At 36.9% G+C, this 27500-nt stretch overlaps 3 protein-coding genes across 3 annotated transcripts; all 3 read right to left on the reverse strand.

Moving 5' to 3' along the window:
• Positions 1-2930: 2930 nt before the first annotated feature.
• LOC136839747 (uncharacterized) lies at positions 2931-4501 on the reverse strand. Its single transcript, XM_067106094.1, has 3 exons — positions 4369-4501; positions 3657-3767; positions 2931-3496 (listed from the first exon to the last, which is right to left on the reverse strand). The coding sequence occupies exons 2-3, from the start codon at positions 3760-3762 to the stop codon at positions 3183-3185; spliced, it is 420 nt and encodes a 139-aa protein (XP_066962195.1). The 5' UTR covers positions 3763-3767; positions 4369-4501; the 3' UTR covers positions 2931-3182.
• A 6008-nt stretch (positions 4502-10509) lies between these two features.
• On the reverse strand, positions 10510-22305 carry LOC136839748 (uncharacterized). Its single transcript, XM_067106095.1, has 4 exons — positions 22061-22305; positions 21814-21896; positions 11180-11290; positions 10510-10974 (listed from the first exon to the last, which is right to left on the reverse strand). Exons 2-4 carry the CDS (start codon positions 21839-21841, stop codon positions 10652-10654), a joined length of 462 nt encoding a protein of 153 aa, XP_066962196.1. The 5' UTR covers positions 21842-21896; positions 22061-22305; the 3' UTR covers positions 10510-10651.
• A 1585-nt stretch (positions 22306-23890) lies between these two features.
• Positions 23891-25799, reverse strand: LOC136839749 (uncharacterized). The gene is made up of 3 exons (XM_067106096.1): positions 25657-25799; positions 24662-24772; positions 23891-24456 (listed from the first exon to the last, which is right to left on the reverse strand). Exons 2-3 carry the CDS (start codon positions 24765-24767, stop codon positions 24134-24136), a joined length of 429 nt encoding a protein of 142 aa, XP_066962197.1. The 5' UTR covers positions 24768-24772; positions 25657-25799; the 3' UTR covers positions 23891-24133.
• Between the last annotated feature and the right edge of the window lie 1701 nt (positions 25800-27500).

The following is a 27500-nucleotide window of genomic DNA, read 5'->3' on the forward strand; positions in this document are numbered from 1 at the left end:
GTAACATGTGGTTAAAAGGGACAGTCACTACAATAATACCTGGGTAAAAGGGACAGTCAGTACAGTAATACCTGGATAAATACGACAGTCAGCACAGTCATACATGGATAAAAGGGACAGTCATCACAGTAATAAATGAATAAATGGGACTGTCAGCACAGTAATGTCTGTATTAATGGGACAGTGAGCACAGTAATATTTGGATAAAAGGGACAGTTAGTACAGTAATTTCTGGATAAAAGGGACAGTCAGAACAGTAATGTTTGAATAAAAGGGACAGTCAGCACAGTAATTCATAGATAAATGGGACAGTCAGCACAAGGAGGTGCAGGAAAACTTTTCTGAGTCCTTTAGAGTTTTCCTGGGCAGCGCTGGGTTGGTCAGTTATTATTAATTCACACCACCCATGCATCTGATACATATTTTACCATTAAGTTTACTGAAGTACATAATTCATATATCACGATGTTAAGTGATGAAATTGAGAAACACCACTTTTCTTCAGATAAAACTGTGGTGTAATGAAAGTTATAACTTTTGAAAAACATATTTCATGAGGAGAGGTCGCAGAGCAGATGTTGACTCGGTGACAGCTGGAAGAGACTGACTAGTTTCCAGCTCTGTGACTGGCTGATCAATGGCCAATCAGGAGCGTTGTAGGAGATGAGGTTAGATATCAGATGCATGTGTGGTGTGAATTAATTATAGTATATATATATGTATATATATATATATATATATATATATATATATATATATATATATATATATATATATATATATATATATATATATATATATATATATATATATATATATATATATATATATATAACCCTATATATAACTCTTGGAATAACTTAACCCTTCAGGCAATGTTATTCCGAGGTTAAATGAATTTGATATTAAGCAACATTGTTAGTTTAATGTTTGTGAATACGTACGTATATATATTTTCATGATGTTGCCTTGTAAAATGTATAGCATTCCGTGATTTTGATGTATTTACTGTTCTAGGTGTAATGTGTTCTGTGTAATAGTAACAATTGCTGAAGTATCGTATGTAGTATAAAGTCAGATCTCAAAAGAGTTAGTGATTTGGATAACCTAACCATGCAATTTAGAATTGGTGATTTGTTTTAATGGTAATGTAGTATGTTATCGCATGTTTTGTCCCCCAGCAACAAGTGTTCTGTACTTGTGATTTCGTATGTCATGTTTTGATTCAGTTGTCATCGCAAAAGATAACGCATTAACGAGGGACTGGCAATCGAGTCGTGTAGAGTTTTGTGTCATACCAGAAAAAGATGAATGATTTTGCAATGTTTCATGTACTGTTCTGGAAACCAACTTTGGTTTTTTTGTCTTGTTTTAAAAGCGTGCCATTTGTAGCTAGCGAGGTCCGTCTGTTTTGATTGTGATGAGATTTCATTAAGAGCTTCGTCCCATACAATTTTCTGCTTGAATCACGTATACCTTTTTGAGGGTAAATGCACATATCTTGATCAATTACATCATGTTTTGTAAGATTGCATTGCTCTGATCACGTATTCTTCTGACGTGTTAGTTTTGGCCCCAAAACATTTTGCTCAAGAAATGACGTCGTCTGATTGTTTCGTTTCTAACTGGAATCCAAAAATTTGTTCATTCTGCTTTCAGAGACCATTCGTGTGGTTCTCTCTCTATCTCTCTCTCTCTCTCTTTCTTCAAAAGAGAGAAATTATTAACGTAAAATATTTGTGTGGTCACTGGTATTAGTCTTAGCTTTTGAGATCTGAATGTAGGAAAAGTGTAACGGCGCCTAACAAAAAAATGTGTTTTGTGAATCTCAAGCAGCTGCATTTCAGTTGATTTTTTGAAGGTTTTCACAAGCTTGTGTAAGGTAAAGTGAATTTTACTAATTATTACCATGGTATAATAAGGTACATTAAGAAATTTTTGTCTTGGTGAAATTATTGTTGGTAAATCTTTTGTGTATTTTTGTATGTTCTTGTGTTTGCAATCTCTTGATTTTTCACATTTTATATATTGGTGATTTAACATTTATTTATTTAGTATTTTAAATATTTCTTGATAATTTAATATTGCATACTTGATTTAATTTTCATTTACTAAGATTTTCTTTTAAAATCTTGTGTAATTCTTAATGGTTTAAATTTTGATTGATTAATTTAATTCCTTGCTAAATTAACATTTTTGTGATTTAGTTTTGTTTAATAATTTAACTCAAGAATTAATTAAATTTTATGTAGTTTTCAAGTAATAGTAAATTTCTTCAGATTGTGAATTCTAATGATAAATTTTGAATCTAAAAATAACATTTTGTATTTAAAAAAAAAAAAACAGTGTTTCATTTGTTGACCACCGGTGAATAGGATTATTTGTGTGCATAAGGCAAAGAGATAAACATGTTTTGTTCCTTTGGTTTTGCTGAAGTGAATTAAGACCAGGGAAACAGTTAAAGTTGTTTGATTGAGTGATGCCCTTTTGCTCTAGTATATTCCTTGTTTAATTGTTGATACCTCACACTTGTTTTGATAAACTTTGTCTGATTCCTCACGTGATTAGTAAGTTTGTTAAGGGGCCACTGTTACCTTTAGAGTATCAGTCGTAATTTTTATTGCTATAAGAGTTCAGGTATCTGGCTGAAGTGAGGTATATTATTTCATTCTTTGATTAGTTGTGCAATAACCAGGTACTTGGAACACATCGTGACAATATATATACACACTTATATGTATATATATATATATATATATATATATATATATATATATATATATATATATATATATATATATATATATATATATATATAATACATTACTCTTTTGAATAACTAGCTTCAACTACTGAACAGTGTGAAGAGATACAGTACATTTTACACAAATTGGGGTATATATTTGAAATTTAAAAACAAATCATATTTTTAAGAATGTCTTTATTTTTCACATGTATATTTGTAATCATAAGTTATATTAATATTAATTTTTAATGCCCATTTCTTTATAAAAAATTTTGTTTTCTTTACCACTTTTTCCTTGAACAATTTACTATGATTTCAGCTTTTCATAAAGTGGTTTATATATATGGATGAAAAAATATGGATAATGAAGTTTCTCTTAAATATTCTAGGAAGATTTTGCTCTGACTTGAAGACCAGAACCTCTCAGTGTGACCAGTTATCCTTGTGAACCTTGAGCATTCTTCTGTGCAGCAGCCTTAAGCTCTTCTTCAGTTGGGTACTGGAGGGTGGCACCTGGCTGGCACTGGTACACGGGGCAGCAAGCTGGGTATGGCTTGTCTTTGTCGGCTTCGTTCACGACTCTGCAGCCGGGAGAAGGCTTGGGCTCAAAGCCACAGTCTTCCACCTTTTCGAAGAGTTTTCCTTCGTGTTGAATGCAGGTGGCTTTGCCACAGAAGGGAGCCAGAGACCAAGACTGGCCCACAGGGAAGGCCTTTTTGGCAGTGAATCCGAAGCACTGGCCTTCAGCCTCTGTTGGAATGGAAAATATTAATGAATGAAACAGGCATTCATGCATTATTAATCGAGAACTACAACGTTTAACTTGAATCAGTAAAATTCGGCATTGATGTTATATTTCCAGTAAAAGAAATATTTTGCTAAATGTTAAGCAAGTATAAAGTATACTGACCTTTTTTCACTTCGGCAGGCAAATTTCGAACATTAGGTTTTGGCTGAATGACATTCTGGCTCAGAGCCACGGCCACGCAGAAGGAGGCTACGATCAGGAATTTCATCTTGGCTGTTATTAAGGAAAAAATACATATTTATATTAAATGGGAGTTTTCAGTTTCCTCATAAAAACGGAGTGTTGTTCAACAGGCGCAAATGCTAATAACAATATATGGAAATGTTCGTAAAACCTTACTTGACCAAAAACAAGATCTGAGTGATGGTTTACATTTGCAGTAGTAAAGGTATTTAAGGTTTCCTTGATTTATTTATTCCAACATTGCTATAAAATTTCTAAAATCTTTGAACCAATTTATTTTATGCTCAGATTATTTTGAAAATATCAAGCGTTGAGTGTCTTCAGTTCACCAAGCCATGAAATTAAAATAAATATGGTATTTGTAATTTGGACTTCTAAAATGCAACTAGCAATTGCCTCTAAATTTTAATGCAATCGGTGCTTATCTGATACTTAACAATTTCATTTAGCAAAAAAAAAAAAAATACTGAATCCTCTTGACTTAAAATTCAAAGATTTCTGTGCTAATAACTTCCATACATTTGGTTGTTGATGAACTTTATTTGTTGAAATCTTATGCTTAACTTTGTCAATAAATGTTTCAAATAAGTGCTCAGTTAACTATGTATCTATCTGCATTCCTAATACTCACCTTAGCTCAGTAACAGGCGATGCTCCACTCAGAGGTAACAGAGTGTTCTGTAGTGCCCAACAATCCTGTGATTGTTTATATCCGATGGGCGAGGATCTAATCTGAGGTGCCAGACACTCCAATGAAAGCGCTTATTTTTACGTCATCCAGGCATAAAGGTGAATTTAGTTTTTTGATAGTGGCTCTCAGTAATACCCATTTGTCATATAAATGAAGAAACCGATTGCTGAAGAAATGCGTTACGGGTTATCAAGGACATGCATAACACGATTTAGAGCATACCCAAATATTTAGCACCAGCCTGGTTTAGTAAATTCCCAGGGATCCTCGTGACGAAATGGCATAGCAAAGAACAGGTTGATGTCGTAAGTTGCTCCCTCGCAAAAGCAGGTAGTCTCTTAACCCCCTACCACGTCCCCAGACGGGCCCACCTGGCTCCTTCGCAACTCCCGCCCCGGGAAGAGTTTTTGTCATCTACTACAGGAAAGTTTTCCTAGATCTAACCGTCTCATTATTGGCGGTTGTTTCACTTGAAAGGTTTCAGTCTTCTTTTTCTTTGTTAACTTATATACACACCGCTTGAATCTAATTAGAATAAATATTTTGCAGCATATAATTAATTTGTCCAAGAGAATTTTCAAATATTTCTTCTGCAAGTTCAAGTTAAAAATTTCCTAAGACATTTTTTATCTTTATTCATAAATTAAATAGAGGGTAAATACACCACTTTGTTTAATCCCTTAAATAACTTGATAAGAAAGTTGTTTAGCTACGTAAATAAATTGAGCTGAGTCAAACAGAGATGTGGGAAAACATGATAAGCCAATTTTATTCAGTGAGTTTCCACGAAATTTAGTAGGGGTACGAAGTGGCTGCTTCCTATCTGCTGTTACCGAAACATTCGACTCTCGTACACTGAACCTTACGACGGAAAGAATTCTTTCTGGATTTCGATCAACTTTACTTGGAAAACCTTATTGTCCCCTTCGCCCCCCGCCCCCCCCCCCGCCGGCCAGCCCATCTTTATCTTCGTTAATTTCACTGATTAATTTTCAAGTAATTGGTATTATTACATGTGCATCCATTCATAATATATATATATATATATATATATATATATATATATATATATATATATATATATGTGTGTGTGTGTGTGTGTGTGTGTGTGTGTGTGTGTGTGTGTGTGTGTGTGTAAAGGCAGTGCCACGAAGGAAAGAGAAACAATGGAGTACTGCCAGGCCTTTCGACTTATAGTCCTTTACTTAGCAAAGAAATGACTATAAGTCGAAAGGCCTCGCAGTACTCCATTGTTTCTTTCTTTATGGCATTGCCTTTATTTATATATTCATCACATTCCATATTTTCGTGATTCAGTTATAGACACACACACACGCACACACACACACACACACACACATATATATATATATATATATATATATATATATATATATATATATATATATATATATATATATATATATACATATACTGTATACATATATACATGTTATATGTGTGTATATATATATATATATATATATTTATATATATACATATATATACATATATATACATATATATATATATATATATATATATATATATATATATATATATATATATATATACATATATATATATATATATATATATATATATATATATATATATATATATATATATATATATATATATATATATATATATATATATATATATATATATATATATATATATATATACTTTTGGGGCATAGTTTTGCTCTAAGACAATTTTCATTGAAAGCAATTGCTTTTGTGGCATCAATGAGTTTTTTTTTGCTAGAATCTTCATATCGTCGGAGTTTTTTCTGATTCTCAAGCGTCAATCTTCGGTGAAGAACACACAAATTTCTTTGTTCCTGTTCCATTTATTGTCCCGGCAAAAAACTCACTAATGCCACAAAAGCAATTGTTTTCAAGGAATAATATATATATATATATATATAATATATATATATATATATATATATATATATATATATATATATATATATATATATATATATATATGTGTGTGTGTGTATATAATATATATCTTTGAGTAAAATCCGTAAGCAAGAAAAGCAAATGGAGTAGGTAGCATCTTAGTGAAAATAAGATGATCTACTTCCTTATAAAGATTAAAATCTCCCTCTCAAGACAAATAAGGAAATGCAAGCTGGAAGCTTTTATGCTCTGGAAGGATAAATGCGGGAACGATGCTCCCCTTTATCTAGCCGCACTTTACAGCAAAAACAGCACTAAACAAGTAAAAAATGCGCCGAAGTTTCTTCGGCGCAATCGAATTTTCTGTACAGGCACTACAGATTATAATTAAGGCCACCGAGAATAAATCTATCTTTTGGTGGTCTCGGTATAATGCTGTATGAACCGCGACCCGTGAATCTTCAACCACGGCCAGGTGGTGGCCTATTCTATATCGTTACCAGAAGCACGATCATGGCTAACTTTAACCTTAATAAAATATAAACTACTGATGCTAGAGGGCTGCAATTTGTAATGTTTGATGATTGGAGGGAGTATGATCAACAAACCAATTTGCACCCCTCTAACCTCAGTAGTTTTTAAGATCTGAGGCCGGACAGAAAAAGTGCGGACAGAAAAAATGCGGACAGAAAAAGTGCAGGGAAAATAAAGTGCGGACGGACAGACAGAGCCGGCACAATAGTTTTCTTTTACAGAAAACGAAAAATATCCGCCAAAAATCCAGTCATCCCTTCATTAACGCTTCATAAATGATTAAAAGGAAACTGTTTTAACAGATTCGCTTCTAAGCTACAGACATATTTTCATACATGCAATATATTTCATCGTTCATTTATGACATATGAACTACAAGTTGTATTAAAATTTACATATTTTTGAAATTTACCTATATTTTACGTAAATAAAACATATTTCACCATTCATGTAAGACATATATCAACAATATATTGTGTTAAGGTAGGTAGTATATAAGTAATGTCCTTCGAAACACGTCTTCAAGGTTACGGGAAAAAGAAAAAGAAAAAGAAAACAAAAGCGTCAAGCGCCCGGAGATAAACAAGTTCAGTTCCAGTGACGCAAGCGCTGTCTGACAGGGGCAGACGAGACAATATTCATATTAAGGCTTTTACCAGATTAAACCAGGCAGACTTCCTGAATCATAGCTGTTATTCAGCAATGCGATAAAATAAATACACAAGTAAAAATAAGCCGAAGTTTCGTTGGCGCAATCGAGTTTTCTGTATAGCCGCTACAGCGTATAATCAAGGCCACAGAAAATAGATCTATCTTTCGGTGGTCTTGGTATAATGCTGTAAGAGCCGTGGCCCCATGAAACTTGAACCACGGCCCGGTGGTGCCCTATCCTATATCGTTGCCAGAATCACGATTATGGCTAAACCTTAACCATAAATAAAATAAAACTACTGAGGCTAGAGGGCTGCAATGTGGTATGTTTAATGACTGGAGGGTGGATGATCAACATGTTAATTTGCAGCCCTCTAGCCTCTATAGTTTTTAAGACCTGAGGGCAGATAGAAAAAGTGCGGACAGAATACAATGCGGACGGACAGACAAAGTCGGCACAATAGTTTTCTTTTATAGAAAACTAAAAAGGATATGTTATTTATATTTTTCTAACTTTGTTTCATACTAGTCGATCTGGAAATGGCTACGGAAATGAAGGAACTAGAAACCAAGAATAATTCAAGTAGCATAACCAAGTCTCCTAGTCTGGTTCGTACACTGGTACCTTTGTAGTCAACCTGAAGTCTAATCGATAATTAATTTAGATTATTCAGACAAATCAACATATGGCTCATGCATATGAACGAAAATTCCTGACAGATGACGTCTCGACATTTGTTAACAGAGACGCAAGTTTGAGTCATTGCAGTATTTATTAATCGCTGCCAGAAATACTTTCTAGAAATGTTCAGTTTCTGGCTTTCTGTTCGTTTTTACAGCAAAGTGGTTACTCAAGAGAAAGAACGAGCAACGTTGCTCAAACAGCAGCTTTGTAATTCATGTCCTTGGTGTTACCTTAAGATGGTTCCAACTTTTAGTTTTTTCTGGATGTATAATTAATAAGTTAGATCGTTGGGAAATTAATGTTCTTTTTTCTTGTCGTTATTGTTGTTTTTGTAGTTTTGACAATACTATTTTGGAAGTGGTATGAATATAATGCTGGAAAGTTTGTATTAATCGGTTTTATGCATGTTCATATTTATAAATGCACAAGCTGCCATATGAAAAATACATCTATACTGATATAAAGTCAATTATTTTACATATATACACATATATATATACATATATATATGTATATTTTATAATATTCTGCTGTTCGCCCTCTCTGCATTATTTAGTAAGAATATCATTCCAACAAAGACAGGAAGGCGTCTCTGTCGACGCTACAGGAAGCTAAACGTTCAGAGGTAGGCTGTGTGTTTTAAAAAATAAATAACGTCTAACAAAGGGAGGGTCTTACCAAGTAACCTCTAGTGAAAGTGGTCTTAAGCTTCCTTTTGCTCTGTCCTATGCATCCGGCGATGTTCTGTCAAATTTTCCGACTGCTGGAGACATGTAGGCATACGTCGGAAAAACAGCCCAGGACTTCAGCTTTGACCTGAGCCGATGCCAGAGAGAGAGACTCGCTATTGCGCGAAGCACACACGTTGTGTGTGACTAATTCTTTGTGCTTGCCCTCTTACTGTTTCATTGGTATTGGTAAGGCGTAGAACGGGTCTTTTCAAGACTTCTGATCGTCAGTTGCATGCGCAAGCAACCCACGTCAACGGTAAGTCAGAAATTTGACAGTTTCTTCGTCGATTTACTAGTATTCTTCCACTGTATTTCATCTTTTCCCTTTGTTTTCACCACTTCACCACCATCTGTGGGAGCCTGGTAAAATCAATTTTCTTTTATGAAGTCTAGTGTAAGAATAATTAATATTGCCTAGTGACACTGTGTAAGCTATTCCCGTGCAGTAAGTAGGAATTAGGGAAAGTTAAGTAAGTAAATTTCAGGAAGCCTTGTGTCTCGATCCCATTGTTAGGAAGAGAATTAGCCTTCAATAATACGAAACTACGTGCTATATCTACCAGTATAGACATCCGTTGTGTTATATTTTCTTATGGGAGCAGGGAAAATTAACTGTCAGACGCTGACCAATTGTTCATGTAATTTCCTCGCTATCACCGCACATTCTTTCTTTGTCGGGACTAATTGGGAAGTAAAGGGGTTTGATGTAATCCATTTGTTGCAGAGTAATCCGTTATCCCATACATTGTTCCCCGACTGGCAACCTTATTCAATTAAGTAATTGTCTGTCTTTGAGGTTAACTTTAGCTTTAAGTGACAGGTCACGTGTGCCATTGGCGAAGCAGGGCCCCATAAATTACATTAATTACTTAATAAACTCATCAGCCAAGCCCCACATGTAACAAATATATATATAGTTTCCTAACACACATGTGATATCTGTATTTTTTCCGAAGCCGACAGCTTTTTCAACCATTAATCTGTGGACATCTTCAGGACTGAAATACAACTATAGTGGAAATACAACGCCAAATCAAAGTCCTTCGTAAAGAAGGCATCGTGCTTACCCCATATAGAAAATGGGAAAAAAGTACGTTAAAACGAAGAAAAAAAAATGTGAGTGAGTACAGCCCAAAAATTCGTCGAAAACAAAAATCCAGAATGAAAATTTAATAAAAATTTCACTGTTCTAAAAAATGAACACTAACCATTTTCACAGACTAGGAAACTTCTTCCTGAATTCTTCGTCTCCAGGAAGAGCCTGGATGCAGCCATTTTGCGTACAACTCAGTTCATATATAAAGGCCTTCTGTGGAATAGCGTGTGTTGCTATCTTAATATATAAATTCTGAGCCACACTTGTTTAAAAAATCATTTGAACTTCACAATGCTCTCTCTCTCTCTCTCTCTCTCTCTCTCTCTCTCTCTCTCTCTCTCTCTCTCTCTCTCTCTCTCTCTCTCTTATTGATAAAACGTATATTGATATAATGTACCGAGGCAGTAGACATCTTTCTAGAAAGGGATTTGTTTTGGAAGGTTAAGGTAAATTAGACTGATACAATTTTTCCTTGGAGTGTTTACCATCGTTTTATTGATTCATAAAAGTCCTTGACTTAATAAAAAAAAATACACTTCATAGACAATTTCTATCAGAAATTCAACAGATATTTTGCTCTGATTTCTAGACCAAAACGATGCTGTATGACTGCTTATCCCTGGGCGCCTTGTGCAGACTTGGCAGCCTGCTGCGCAGCACCCTTCAGTTCTTCTTCAGTTGGGTACTGGAGGGTGGCACCTGGCTGGCACTCGTACACGGGGCAGCAAGCTGGGTATGGCTTGTCTTTGTCGGCTTCGTTCTTAACTCTGCAGCCGGGAGAAGGCTTTGGCTCAAAGCCACAGTCTTCCACCTTCTCGAAGAGTTTGCCTTCATGTTGAATGCAGGTGGCTTTGCCACAGAAAGGAGCCAGGGACCAAGACTGGCCCACTGGGAAGGCCTTTTTGGCAGTGAATCCGTAGCATTGACCTTGAGCCTCTGTTTAATCATGAAATTGTTCGTAAATATAACAGGTTATCATAAGCTATTTTCTGAAGTTAATCTTTTACATATTTTTGTTTTCTGTATGACATAGAACAGAGATATACTACTTAAATAAATGACTGGATTCTTTACTGATAATGATACTCTTCATGTTAAAAGAAGAATTTTTCTAAATAAAATATCGTTGACAGATACTAACCTTGGCGGACTTCAGCTGGCAGATTACGAACATTTGGTTTTGGCTGAATGACGTTCTGACCAAGAGCCACAACAACGCAGAAGGAGGCTACAATTAGGAATTTCATCCTGGCTGTGATGGAAAGGAAAAGAAATTTTTACCGGGGGAACGTAACTCCTGATTGTGGGTAGCTATCTAAAGTATAGTCATTCCTTTGCAAATATTCTGAAAAGAATTTTCATTTCGATTTAATCTTAAATGACAGGAGTCAGAAAAGCTTAACAATTTTCATGATATGAAGAGCAAGCCCCTTAGTCTGCTACTATGGAATATTTCTCTTTGTTTCTTTTACAAAAATCTTTTAGTTTTAAGTTTTCAAAAGAACTTAGAGAGAGAGAGAGAGAGAGAGAGAGAGAGAGAGAGAGAGAGAGAGAGAGAGAGAGAGAGAGAGAGAGGGGCGGGAAACTTTGAACAAATTCCATGTTATGAGATGAAACGATACTTGAAGACGTAAATTTTCAAAAACTTTTGAATTTAAATGAATATTGGTCTCTCTTTTGACTACCTACCTAAGCTCACTGTAGTACTGATGCTACACTGAAGGGTAATTTGTGTGTTCTGTACCAACCAACGATCCTGTGACTGTTTATATCCGACGATCGAGGATCGTGGGAGATGCCAGACACTCCAATGTTTACTCTTTTTCTTACGCCATCTTGGTATTCCTTTCTCGTTTTTTTCAGTGCTAATCAATTTTTGTAACTGTTTTGTAACTGAACATATAAACAGATGAAGAAATGTGCTGCGTATCATTAATGCTGAACATATTACAAAGTAGAAAATAACGAGATTTTTGGCGCCAGCAACGTTTAGTAAATTCCCAGGAGCCTTCGTTACGAAAACTCATACCTAAAGAAGGTTGATGACCAAACGCCGTGTACTCGCAAAAACCCGCAGAGTAACTGACTGCCTCTTCTCTACCCGCTCCCGATATCCTGACATCTTACCACATACGCCGAAAGAAGACGAGGCTTTCACAACTCATGGGAGTCTTTTCCTAGAATGCCTATGATTTTTGTTTTCTTTCTTTCAGTCACGTGATTTGACATAATTAAAGTTAATTTTTGTAAACTACAAAATCACATGAAATCCTCAAGTTTAAATATATGTATATATATATATCTATATATATATATATATATATATATATATATATATATATATATATATATATATATATAACATTGCCTTTTCTTTATAGAAAATGTTATGCTCCCGAGGGTAATAGTCTTCTGGTTTCCATTGCAGCGAGTCTTTTTGGGAAAAGCTGCAAATGTGAATGTCCTACTCTACTCTGGTTGCTACCACCACAGTCATCTAACACTGTTAAGATCAAACGTAACATAAAAGGTGTTCACGGAGATAGGGCAGTCTCAGGTTAATCATGTTGTTATGCGGAACAATAACCTTTGATAAATGGAGACTATATATACTGATTGAGATAAGACTCCTACTTCCACTTTTCGCTTTCATCTTAACTTAACAGGTTGCGGAGTAAAGCCCCACGCCCTACCCCTTCCTTTGTATGCCCTGACCTCCATATCTGTCACTTGTGACATCGGGAAAAAATAGGGACAAACCAGTGAACTTCCGACACCGGTAGTTGAGCAAACTCACCGGTAGCGCCCGGTGTTGCTTAGCCTGACACGGAGCGACGATACTGCCAGTTACAAGAAAAATACGTAATGAGTGTATGTACATACATGCATATATATATATATATATATATATATATATATATATATATATATATATATATACGTACATATATTCACTTGTATATACACAGACATACACATGTCATGTATGCATGTTAATGCTAAATGCACACACACACACACACATATATATATATATATATATATATATATATATATATATATATATATATAGTATTTATTCATAAGGCTTCCCAATACTTATTTTATACAACACTGTTTACATAGGCTAAAATTTTATGCGCTCTCTTCATGATATTTTACAAATCAACGATTAATACCATACAAATATATATATATATATATATATATATATATATATATATATATATATATATATATATATATATATATATATATATCGTGCATGGGCTATGACTACCATTCATTTACTGCTGCCCAACAAGGCAACAATTCAATTCCCCTATAAGCAAGTTTGTACATCATAATTATGCCAAGGGGGGATGGAGCCGGTTGGAGGACCAACGTAGCCTAAGCGATCGTGGAAACAAGACCTTAAATGCCGCCTTAAATGCCATAGATAAGGTAATAGAATTTAGGCCAAAGGCCAACCTGGGACTTATGAGGTCACTCAGAGCTGAAGGAGAAACTGTCAGTCAGTAAGAAGGTTTGAAAGGTTTAACAGGAGGAAAACCTCGCAGTTGCACTAGGAAACAATTTTTAGAGAGTGCGGAAAGTCAAATTGAATATGAACGGAGGCACAGCAAAAGAAATGAGAGAGGTTGCAGCAAGGGGCCGAAGGGACGCTGCAAAGAACCTTAAGTAATGCCTAAAGAGCGCCGCATGAGGTGCGCTGACTGCGCTACCACCCTACGGGGGTTTCAATGATAGTTGCGAAAATAAATGGCCATTACCCTATACTACTGATGTACTAAATTGAATGGAATATGAAATTTAGGCAAAAAGCAAAGCGCTGGGACCTGTGACGTTATTCAGAATCGAAGTAACCTATAAAACAGAAATCGTTAAAATAAATTATTAAATGTTTTTGGTAAAAGAAATTTTGCATCTCAAAGCTTTATGTGGTCAACCAGATTTGTTTGCCAAACGTTTTCCGCTCGCCCCCCTGAACAACAATAAAAACATCGCGCAATACTTTAACAAGAATTTAACTTCAGTATTTCAGATTTTTTTATAATATATAACTTAAAATTCTTTTCACCTGCGTTAAATCATATATTTGGCATCAGGACAACTGACTCCAGGAACAACTGCCCCAGGACAATTGCCTTCCCCTCCCCCCCACACCTGCCCCATAGGACAATTGTCCCCTGGATAAATCCCTAAAAAGCCCCCCTTTAGAGAAAAATCAGAAAAAAACAACTGCGGGAGATTACTACTACTAAAACTAATAAAACTAATGTTTTATTTGTTATCCTTTAAGAAGAATTATTCAATAAAACGTGAATTAAAACTTATCCTCTAAGAAGAATTATTCAATAATGAATGAATGTTGAAAAACATATACTTAAAATTGTAAATTAGTAAGTTGAAAAAATATTGAAAATCAATTTTTTAATATACTAAAACTGTAAATTGTGGGCTATATATCTAAAAAAGTCCAGCGCATGGAGGTTCTCGAAGTCTTGCACGGTGTTTGCTATTCTGACACTAGAATCTAGATAACATTTCCGTATATGCGGTGCTCGATGACCTGCCTGCAAGCATTTGATTGATGGTGACGCTGGCTAGTGCCTGCTCCCTCTTCAACACCTCAAGAAATTTCCGCATATTTGGATGGAAGGAAGTAATGCTAGCTTGCATATGGTTATGCCATCCTTCCAATGGGTTGCTAGTAATGGTAAATCTTTCACGCATATTCCACATGCGATCGTGGAGGCCTGGCATGTCGACGTTTTTTGCCAATACATGTATCTTCAAAGTAGTCTATAGTAGGATCAGCTTCAGGTAGCAAAGTCTCTTGCAGTGTCTCAAATGCTTCAGTCACCTTATCTGGCGGAGTAAATGACAAAGTTGGAGTTATACGAATTTGCAGGGCTAAATTAACGTCAATTTGTATTTACTTTGGAGACCTTCATATTGCACCTTGCGGTATATGCTTTGTGATAAGTGGTAGAAACATCCCTTGATTGTTACGTTGGGAAGACCTCTCAATAGCACTCCTAGCAGCTTGTTCATGGTCGATAAGGAAGGTCTTTGAACTGAGCATGGGATTGATAGTGAGGAGTTGTTGGAGAATATCTTGATAAGTTGCTCGTTGTTTCATTGGTAGCAGAGCATATAAGCACAAGGAATAACTCTTTCCGAAGTAAAACAATGAATAGTGTGACAGTTGGTAAAACAGCTCGGGTACAACTTTAAGTTTGGAATCTTCAGTAGGCTGATGTTCGCAAATGTGGAAAACATAAGGATACGCTGCTCACTCGATCCACTATCATAAAGCAGAAAATCTTCACCATCAGCTGTCATCTTGTACTCGGATGAAATGACCAGGTCAGTTAGGTTTGATGGAATGGGATAAGGAGCACAGTCAGTTTGTTTGTAGCGCCTTATTGCACGTCGAATATGTCTAACGGGTGGTAGTTGAGTTGAGGCATCATTTTGCTGTGTGGTCTCTTGGGTGCTAATAGCTTTCCTCTTTATTTCCTGCCGTACAAACAAGGCTTCTTGGCGGCATATGTCTGCAGCATGGGTGTGATCATTTACATGGCCAACTACTTCATTTACATAAACTTTAACTTAGACTTTACAGTTGCTATGCCGACGTTTCTCACATTCATAAGATATAACATTATTTGCTTATTCTTTCTGCTTCACATAGATCCAACCATTATAAATAAGCTTCATTTTACCACATTCACTTTGGACCAACTCCATGATGGGTAATATAATTTATTTAATTGAGAGAGGTGTAGAGGTAAATACACTAATCAGTTCAAGATTGAATTCTGGCTAGACATTGGCTTGTTGCTACGCATTGTCTTTATTTTTTTTATAAACATTTGTTTAACTAGACAGTGATTATGTAATTAGTAATAATTTCTTCAAGAATTGTTTATATATTATAAAGGAAAGTGCCTGTAACTATTTCCTAAACGACTGAATTCAGACTAGTCGTTGGCTTGTATTTACTATCTCAACATTTTTTTTTTTTTATAACCAGACAGTTAGTGACTATGTAATTGGTATCTATTTCTTCGAGAATTGTTTATTTATGGATGAAATTGCCTGTAACTGTTTTCTAAATGACTGGAAACTAACATAACTGGTTTTTAAAACTTGTGTAAAGTAAGTATACCTTAGTTTTACCAGACCACTGAGCTGATTAACAGCTCTCCTAGGGCTGGCCCGAAGGATTAGACTTATTTTACGTGGCTAAGAACCAATTGGTTACTTAGCAACGGGACCTACAGCTTATTGTGGAATCCGAACCACAGTATAGCGAGAAATGAATTTCTATAATGGGGGGGCAGTTGTTTAGGGGCAGTTGTCCTGGAACCCCTATATTTAGCCACGTAGCTTAAGACCTTTGTCCATGGAAGTGTTGCTGACCATTACATTATCAAATTTTCATGCCAATGAATGGAAATAATTTTTGTACTAGCTCCATGAAAATTTGATATTTAGTTTTACCTTCTAGTTACACAATTCTAAAGTAGTAAAATTACGTAATTTACATTTTTTTCTTTTGTTCCCAGTACATTTAACGGCACTGTACATTTATTCATTAGTTTGCAGTCAGACTTCAGCTCGTTGTCCCAAAAATTAGGTAAGGGAATTTGAGTCGTCACAACCAATACCCAAACCACATTTCCACTAAGTGTTGAACAAATGGAATTTTCAACAATTCCATGAGGGTGGCTTAGATTAATTTGCTTACGTTTAAAATTTGATATGGGCCTTTCACATGTGAGTTCACTCACACGTGGACACTGTTAAAGTGGTGTATTTCTAAATTAAGTAGTTTTTTTACCTTCAACATCTGTAATTTTAATTTTTTGTCTGCAATCTATTGTGAATTTTGTTGGTGGTTATAGCAGAATGCTGCTGCACTCCATTTGATGTATGTCAAACTTTTTGAATTTGAATCTGCAGTTATATGGATGATAAACCAGATTCCACATACTTTGTTTTCCCCTAAACCGAGGAAGTAGTCAAGAACTGAAAACTAAAGATCCATTATTTATTATAAAAAAAAAAAATTACACTACACAGGCAAATAGTAGGTTTACGAATGCAGAATATCTGAGAAACCTAACTTACAGCCCTATCAGGATTTTAATGAAAAGCTCAGCATGGAAATTTTAGAAATTAAATGAACAGAAGCCTACGTCTATCTTGTCGACATCTTGGATCCCTAGAAATTTCAGGTGCTATATAGAAAGCACGATCAAACTCATTGTCTTTGATAACTTGGCAAACACTGACGTTCATTACAGCATCGCATTCACTAAGATACTGGGTACCAACAATTGCATCCAACTCCTCACAACCTGTATGTTAATGCGTTATTTCACATTCAAAGCCTTGTTGATGGATACCATTTTCAACTTATGCCGTAAGGATAGCATCCCAAACTCTGTGTTCATTAACGGTTCCACAAAGCACTGTTCAAAGCAGCATCGGTTTTATGAACAGCTCCACACAGCACTGCTTTTATTCAAGGATATTATGAACGGCCTCAGTGCCTTCTGATCATGAAGAGCAATCATTGTGCCCATAGTACATTTACTCACTGTCAGCGTTCACGGATAGCCTAACACGCTTTTGACAGGGTTCATGGAAAATAAATTCATTTTCCCAGGTCATGGATGGCATCACAAAACTATTGCCCGTATTCGTGGGTAACACCACAAAACTATTGCCATTGTTCATGAGTAACATTACAAACTCATTGCCAGTATTCAAGAGTTACTTCCAAACTCATTGCTTGTGCATGAGTATCAGATTTATTGCCTGTGTTTATGAGTAACAAATTCATTGCTTGTGTACATAGTGTTACAGGTCTAATCCCATAACCAGGTTCTTTATACAAAACATCTCAGATCTCAACTCTATTTAATGGACAACCCAGATCAACAAAGGCTTATGGATAAAAACAATAAATATTAATGAATTTATTAATTATTGTAAGTACTAATACTTAGTGACACACGAATACTTTACATAGTAATATGGCAACAGCAAGTCCTGGATTCTTTATTACAGCCAAACCATGCAGATACTTATCTTGCTGAGAAATTATACTTAGAGTAGATCCAATTAATTACAAATGCAGCTATCTCCCACAGTATGAAAAATGGTCCTTTCACTTCAAGTGAGCTCTCTAAAATTTGCAAAGTAAATAACAGACAGTAACCAACTGCCACCAAAGTGTTATCACTCTTCTCACTTTCTTATACGGTTATAAGAGCCTAAAACGTACCGGGGCTTCAGTTAATGTCCACAAGCCCAGCTCCTCTTGCGGCTACGTCTCAACCATTACATGGTCACAACAATTACCACACTACATCGAAGACTACCTCCATTAGCGCCGTAATTATCGATACTTCAATGCAATGCCGAAAGAAGACAGACAGCCAAGCTCTCGAGACGTCGTCAGTAACTGCCCACCGGTAACAGCCACTTCGCTCGCACCTCCCTGCAACAAGACCCTCTTCAGAAAAGGAGAAACACGCGTTGAAAGGTAAACAAGCAATTCTCCGTGATGAAAAACAGATTAGCTTGTTACATATAGCAAAACCCATTGCCCATGCTCACTGAGTAACTAAACCCACTGCCCATGCTCGCCTAGTAACAAAACCCACTGCCCATGCATGTAACAAAACCCACTGCCCATGCTCGCCGAGTAACAAAACCCACTGCCCATGCTCGCCGAGTGTAACAAAACCCACTGCCCATGTCGCCGAGTAACAAAACCCACTGCCCATGCTCCATAGAGTAACAAAACCCACTGCCCATGCTCCGAGTAACAAAACCTACTGCCCATGCTCGCCGAGTAACAAAACTCGCTGCCCATGTCCATAGAGTAACAAAACCACTGCCCATGTCCATAGAGGAACAAAACCCACTGCCCATGTCCATAGAGGAACAAAACCCACTGTCCATGTCCATAGAGGAACAAAACCCACTGCCTATGTCCACGGAGTAACAAAACCCACTGCCCATGTCCATAGAGTAACAAAACCCACTGCCCATGCCCATAGAGTAACAAAACCCACTGCCCATGCCCATAGAGTAACAAAACCCACTGCCCATGCCCATAGAGTAACAAAACTCACTGCCCATGCCCATAGAGTAACATAACTCACTGCCCATGCCCATAGAGTAACATAACTCACTGCCCATGCCCATAGAGTAACAAAACTCACTGCCCATGCCCATAGAGTAACAAAACTCACTGCCCATGACCATGGAGTAACAAATCTCACTGCCCATGCCCATAGAAGAACAAAACCCACTGCCCATGACCATAGAGTAACAAAACCCACTGCCCATGCTCCAGTAACAAAACCCACTGCCCAGTAACAAAACCCACTGCCCATGCTCGCCGATAACAAAACCCACTGCCCATAGCCAAGTAACAAAACCCACTGCCCATGCCCATAAGTAACAAAACCCACTGCCCATGTTCGCTGAGTAACAAAACCCACTGCCCATGCTCGCCGAGTAACAAAACCCACTGCCCATGCTCGCCGAGTAACAAAACCCACTGCCCATGCTCGCGAGTAACAAAACCCACTGCCCATGCTCGCCGAGTAACAAAACCCACTGCCCATGCTCGCCGAGTAACAAAACCCACTGCCCATGCTCGCCGAGTAACAAAACCCACTGCCCATGCTCGCCGAGTAACAAAACCCACTGCCCATGCTCGCCGAGTAACAAAACCCACTGCCCATGCTCGCCGAGTAACAAAACCCACTGCCCATGCTCGCCGAGTAACAAAACCCACTGCCCATGCTCGCCGAGTAACAAAACCCACTGCCCATGTCCATAGAGGAACAAAACCCACTGCCCATGTCCATAGAGGAACAAAACCCACTGCCCATGTCCATAGAGGAACAAAACCCACTGCCCATGTCCATAGAGGAACAAAACCACTGCCCATGTCCATAGAGGAACAAAACCACTGCCCATGTCCATAGAGGAACAAAACCCACTGCCCATGTCCATAGAGGAACAAAACCCACTGCCCATGTCCATAGAGGAACAAAACCCACTGCCCATGTCCATAGAGGAACAAAACCCACTGCCCATAACCATAGAGGAACAAAACCCACTGCCCATGTCCATAGAGGAACAAAACCCACTGCCCATGTCCATAGAGGAACAAAACCCACTGCCCATGTCCATAGAGGAACAAAACCCACTGCCCATGTCCATAGAGGAACAAAACCCACTGCCCATGTCCATAGAGGAACAAAACCCACTGCCCATGTCCATAGAGGAACAAAACCCACTGCCCATGTCCATAGAGGAACAGAACCCACTGCCCATGTCCATAGAGGAACAAAACCCACTGCCCATGTCCATAGAGGAACAAAACCCACTGTCCATGCCCATAGAGTAACAAAACTCACTGCCCATGCCCCTAGAGTAACAAAACCCACTGCCCATGTCCATAGAGGAACAAAACCCACTGCCCAAGCCCATAGAGTAACAAAACTCACTGCCTATGCCCATAGAGTAACAAAACTCGCTGCCTATGTCCATAGAGTAACAAAACTCACTGCCCATGCCCATAGAGTAACAAAACTCACTGCCCATGCCCATAGAGTAACAAAACTCACTGCCTATGTCCAAAGAGTAACAAAACTCACTGCCTATGTCCAAAGAGTAACAAAACTCACTGCCTATGTCCAAAGAGTAACAAAACTCACTGCCTATGTCCAAAGAGTAACAAAACTCACTGCCTATGTCCATAGGGTAACAAAACTCACTGCCTATGTCCATAGGGTAACAAAACTCACTGCCTATGTCCATAGGGTAACAAAACTCACTGCCTATGTCCATAGGGTAACAAAACTCACTGCCTATGTCCATAGGGTAACAAAACTCACTGCCTATGTCCATAGGGTAACAAAACTCACTGCTTATGTCCATAGAGTAACAAAACTCACTGCCTATGTCTATAGAGTAACAAAACTCACTGCCTATGTCTATAGAGTAACAAAACTCGGACGCCAACTTTACGTTTAAAAATTTTAATTCAGGCAAAACCTTTATATTGGCCAAAACTTATCTGACTTAACCTAACCACAAACAAACCATTTTCAGGAAGCTAAAATTCTAGTTAAAAAATACCAAGAAGCCAGGCCTGCACATAAATTTGTTTTAACGCTGAATATTGCCGTTTGAAGCTTCTGCAAAATTAACCGAGTGGGAGGGTAGCCAAGCACATCTAAACATAATACCTATCTGAACTTATGAAACTTAGGCAAAAGTACGTAGTTACCACCTGAAATAAAATTTGATTAGTACAAAACCACCCAAGAACCTGCATAGTAGGTCATACGACCTACTATGCAGAACATGGGGCTCCCCCACCCCTCAGGGGTGCCGCCCCTGAAGGGGTGGAGGATAAGGCATATACTGTTCAAGAACAGTATATACAAATTACAGTATACAAATTACAGTATATAAATTAAGGTAAATTTATGGCAAAGTAAATTACAAAAATTTAAAATGAAATTTATGGCTAATTTATCACAAAAATTAAAGAATTAAATTAAAGTAAATTTATCACAAAATTAAAAAAAGTAAATTACAAATTAAAAAAGTAAATCCATGACAAAAAATTAAATTTAAAGTTTTTTTATAAAATTTAAAATGTAAACTTAAGACAAATTAAAAAAAAAAACTAAAACTCGCCGGAAAAAAATACCTCCTACATACCATTTGCTAAAGAGAGCAGCTGTATCATGCGTGTAGCTTGGCCGTTAGAACAGAACTCAAGTCAAACTGGTACCAAAAACATCCTGGAAAAGATAAAGCTTCAGAGTTGTGCGTAACTTACTCTAAAGATTAAGGGTAAACTCATAATGACTGCCAAAGATGTGCAAGAGACTAAACAGGCAGCAAGATTCGAAAATCCCCAGAAATACACAATATTAGCAATAATATGGTAAAGGTCCAGCGTTACCTTGCAGAAGCCCGGGGTTTATTATAGTTTGACCAGCGAGTGACAACAATCGATAGAAACCTCCAGCACCAACTGTAGTCTAGTCGCGTGATAAACGGTCGTTTCGTAAAAACTTCACAACAGGACCAATTACGCTACGATGAAATAAAGAGGAACTGAATACGACACTCCTGAGGAAAAACAGGATCACTCAACAAACTCCTGTTAAACGTCTACCAGCCAGAATGCAGTTACAGTCGCAGGGCCGAAGGTTCAACTGACCGGCGAAGACTCGGAGCTCGTACGATGTTGTCATTTGCCAAGGACTCTAGAGTCTTAGTAGTGTCTAGTTTCTTTGGAACATGACCGAATGCGATCTATGGATATCCTTGAAATCGTTAAGTTTGCAATTATTATTTTTATTTCCTGCTCCCTTTACTTTTACTTGTCTTTTATGGAAGTGTAAAATACAGCACATGATGAATAGATTTTCCGGAAAGTAAATCGTAATTTTTTGGGGGCTCACGAAATAATTTGTAGCGTAAGCTTGTTGCATATATCTTTTCATCACTTTGATGAAATAACTTTTAATCTCGTCGATATTTTGTCATAACGATATATAATGAAATACTATATATATGCGTATATGCAAGTATACCCACACACACAATTGTGTATGTACAGTATAATTGGATACATTACATAAAACTTGCAACACTGGTATATGATTCTCAACCAAGTACAAATGAATATTACTATAATTAAACGTACTTAACCTTTGCATTACTGCCGTAAAACTGATACCCGAGTTTTCATGCAGGATATTTATTTCATTTTTATTACTGAAATATCCAGGCTGCTATCTGTGTCTGCTGTGTTATCTCAGCTTAGGGGTTAACTGCCTCCTTTGAGTAAGCATTGAAAATCCCCGTTTCAGGCATTTGTTTAAAAATATTTCTGCTGATTTTTCGTTTAACTTTTATTCACGTACAAACGTTTCATTCTTGATATATATATATATATATATATATATATATATATATATATATATATATATATATATATATATATATATATATATATATATATATATATACATATACATATACATATATATATATATATATATATATATATATATATATATATATAAAGTATACCTTAGTTTAACCAGACCACTGAGCTGATTAACAGCTCTCCTGGGCTGGCTGACGGATTACTTATTTTACGTGGCTAAGAACCAGTTGGTTACCTAGCAACAGGACCTACAGCTTATTGTGGAATCCGAACAACATTATACCGAGAAATGAATTTCTATCACCAGAAATAAATTCCTCTAATTCTTCATTGGCCGGTCGGAGACTCGAACTCTGGCATAGCAGAGTGCTAGCCGAGAACTCTACCGACTGGCCCAACGAGGAACTTATATATATATATATATATATATATATATATATATATATATATATATATATATATATATATATATTCCAAAAGTATTTCACCTATTTCAAATGAAAAAAATATCTGACATTTTTATGTTATTTGCCAAAATCAAATAGTGTAGTTGCTTGTATGTCGCTGTCATTCCATGGTAGTTCTGAACTCAGATTTCTTTAACAAATCACTTGCCCTTTGCAATGAGCGGAAAATCAACCCCACCCCGCCACCTTTCCTTCCTCTCTCTCTCTCTCTCTCTCTCTCTCTCTCTCTCTCTCTCTCTCTCTCTCTCTCTCTCTCTCTCTCTCTCTCTCATTGATAAAAAAGAATTTTTGCTAGTGTGTACTGATGGAATGTACCGTGCTCATTGCCCTATGTTGTAAGGTTTAGAAAGAGATGATGAATCTGGGGGTCTCTTTATTTAAATATAAATCAAAATACTATTCTCCGGAAAGTGATCTATAATGTCCTTTTCTTGAAAAGAATGGATATTTTTCAGCATTATATTTTCTTGGACTATTTACTATCGCTACATTAATTCATAAAAATCTTTGACTTGTTGATGAAAAAAACATTTAATAAATCATTTCTATTAGCAATTAAAACCAATATTTTGCTCTGATTTGCATATCAGAATGACTCAGAACGACCGTTTTATCCCTGGGCGCCTTGTGCAGTCTTAGCAGCCTGCTGTGCAGCGGCCTTCAATTCTTCTTCAGTTGGGTACTGGAGGGTGGCACCTGGCTGGCACTCGTACACAGGGCAGCAGGCTGGGTATGGCTTGTCTTTGTCGGCTTCGTTCTTGACTCTGCAGCCGGGAGAAGGCTTGGGCTCAAAGCCACAGTCTTCCACCTTTTCGAAGAGTTTGCCTTCATTCTGAATGCAGGTGGATTTGCCACAGAAGGGAGCCAGGGACCAAGTCTGGCCCACTGGGAAGGCCTTTTTGGCAGTGAATGCGTAGCATTGACCTGCAGCCTCTGTTGAACATGAATATAATTCGTGAGTATAACAGACAACCAAATGCTGTTTACAGAGTGTAATGTTTTATTATTATTTTCTCCCAACATGACATAACACAATGACTTCATACTTAAATAAATCACTGGACTCTACTGATACTGATATCACTCTCGTTAAAAGATATGCACGTTTCTAAATAAAATATTATTGACAGATACTAACCTGGGCGGATTTCAGCAGGCAAATTTCGAACATTTGGTTTTGGCTGAATCACAGTCTGGCCGAGAGCCACAGCAACGCAGAAGGAGGCTACAATTAGGAACTTCATCTTGGCTGTGATGGAAAGAAAAGAGAAATTTTTAGTTGGAAATTTTCAGTTTTAATCATAAAAGGGTGCCGTTATTAGAATAAAGTATCACTTTGTTCATACACATTCATCAGAAGTTGTGTCCTCGATCAAGAATTCTCTTTAAAGAAATGTACTTTTGAACTATTGCATATTCCCCTAGGTTGACTGATATTATAAATGATAAAAAAAACGATCCCAAAGCACTAAGTTCCAGTCAGTCTGCTGCAATAAATTAGCAAGAACCCTTAAGTCATAATGTTTCTGACACGAAGAGGGAGAAAAAAAGGGATGGTAAGGGCTTTACAGTACATTTTTTTTTAATACAAAAAAAATGAGAATTTCTTAGACAAACCTAATCCGGAATCAAGAAGTTTCCCAAGCATTAATTTATTGCAAGGATTTTATAAATTATCCCTTACTTTTTTAGCATTACACCGAACTGATTTTCAGGTCATTTAGTTATACCATTTTGGTTCTGGAATCTCTGATAATTAAATCAGATTGAAATAACTGATGTTTAAACTCAAATGCTGTTGAAAAATATTACACCAAATCTTTTTACTTGAAATTTTTAGAGTACAATGAGCACATGGCGTATTTTCTGTTTTAAAATAAATCATTTTAATTTCGACGTTCGTGACATTTTCAAGAGAACTAATCTATTTATGTAATTTTGTTTATCAAGGGAAAGCCTTGCCATATTAAAACAAAATCCAACACTGGATTAATAGCAACTTCCATTTATGTTTGGCTTTTTAACTGTCTTGGTAAAATTAACATTGGATCATGTCATTTAAGGTGTCAAAGAATACGGGTAATATTAATAACTGCTGCAAACAATAAATTAACCTGTCTTTTCAGTACTTACCTTAGCTCACTGTAGTGTTGGTGCTGCACTGAAGGACAACAGATGTATTCTGTAATGACCAACGATCCTGTGATTGTTTATATTCGACGAGCGAGTATCTTGTGAGAAGCCAAACGTTCCATTTTTCACTCGTTTTCTTATGCCATCTAGGTACTTTGGTTTTTTTTTTTGTAGTAAGGTTAGCGCCTCATATTACTATCTATTTGTCCTATATTAACTGAAAATAAAAGATGGTAAATAGAAATATTTATTGCCCATATACACATTACAACGCAGAGCGTAACCAAACCTTTGGCACCTGCAAAGCTTAGTCAATTCCCAGGCACCTTAGTGACGAAATGTCATGAATAAGAACCTGTGACGCCGAGTAACATCCTCGCAAAAACAGGTGGAGCAGCTCTTAGCCCCTAGACATAATCCTAGAAAGAAGAAGAAACTTTCAAGAGTTACGGGAAATTTTTCCAATGAAATCTAACTACTCTCTTCTCTTCTCTTGGTTGAGTCGACTGTTTAACTGTTAGATAGTTTAAAACAGGAGAGATAAATAACTTTGAATCTAATTAGGGATGCGAATATCGATAAATTTTTCCAGTAATAATGAACGTGAGATTCTTGTTTTCTTTTCTTTATAACGTGATCATGATCTTGGTAAAGGAAGTACCGTGAATGCATCATTTCAAAGAAGATCCAAATCTCTCTTTTAAAGACTAGGAAAACCTGTAAGCCTGATGTTCGTTACTTTCCGGGAGGACAAATGTGGGGGCGATATTGCCTTTGGAGTTGCTGTCCTATTACAGCAAGGATAACTTTTTAAAACAACCACATGCTGACGTCGATTCATGATAAAAAACAATTTTACAAAACGGACAAACACCAACATTCCTTGACGGCAAAGGCAGTTATATAAAGCATCTAAATGCTGTAGCCCCTTGCAGCAAAAACTGTTTTACAAAACGACCGAATCACGCTGTCCTCCCACAGCAAAAACATTGTCATAAAGCAACCAAACCCTACTGTCTCTGTGGTTGCACCCCATAAATGGTACAAACTAAACATTTAATTGGTCACCTCGAGGCAAAGTTTTATATTTTTTGCGAACGAATAAACCGCTTTTCAACTGCTCGGTGTTAAAAATGAAGAGCTAAGAATTGCATTACAAAAGCTCGGTAGTAGCTAAGTACCACTTCCGAAACCATACCTCGCAGGCAGAGGAAGAAGGAAAAGTGTTGATCACCCTGAAGACAAACAAGTTCATTTCGATGACGCAAGAGACGTCTGGCGCGTGGCAGATGAGACAGCGGTTATTCCGAGGATTTTAACTGGATTCAACTGGACGGGAGATGGTGAGTCACAGGTCTTTGTAACAAAGTACGTAATAAAATGCATGAAACTGGAGTCACCGCGATTTTTCTCTATATTCCTGTTATGTCGTTCGGTGGGTAAACAATAATAATAAGAAATAGAGTAATTATTCCCTGGTGTATTATGCACTAAACCCTACGTCATCAGCACGAAGGATGTCAATAACCCCAGGGCTGACCTCTGGGATGAATGAAAATTCCTTATAGATGACTTCTTCGGAACCTTTGCTCATAGACATTGTTTTTGTCGATTAATGAGAAGTATTTATCAGGGGCTCATAATATACTCAGCAATTCCAGTGAAATTCGAATGAACTGACCCTCAAAATATGGCGTCCTTACACAACAATATTGCATTCCATGTTTTATTATTGCCATATAAAAGGTCAGCTGTTGATTCCGCCACTTCCCCACCCCACACCCTGGTGTCCCTTGTTCATAAGAGATAAGGAGGCCTGCCGAAGAAAACGAGTGAAAGGAAAA

The sequence above is a fragment of the Macrobrachium rosenbergii genome, chromosome 6, assembly GCF_040412425.1.
Source record: "Macrobrachium rosenbergii isolate ZJJX-2024 chromosome 6, ASM4041242v1, whole genome shotgun sequence".
NCBI classification, from domain to species: domain Eukaryota; kingdom Metazoa; phylum Arthropoda; class Malacostraca; order Decapoda; family Palaemonidae; genus Macrobrachium; species Macrobrachium rosenbergii.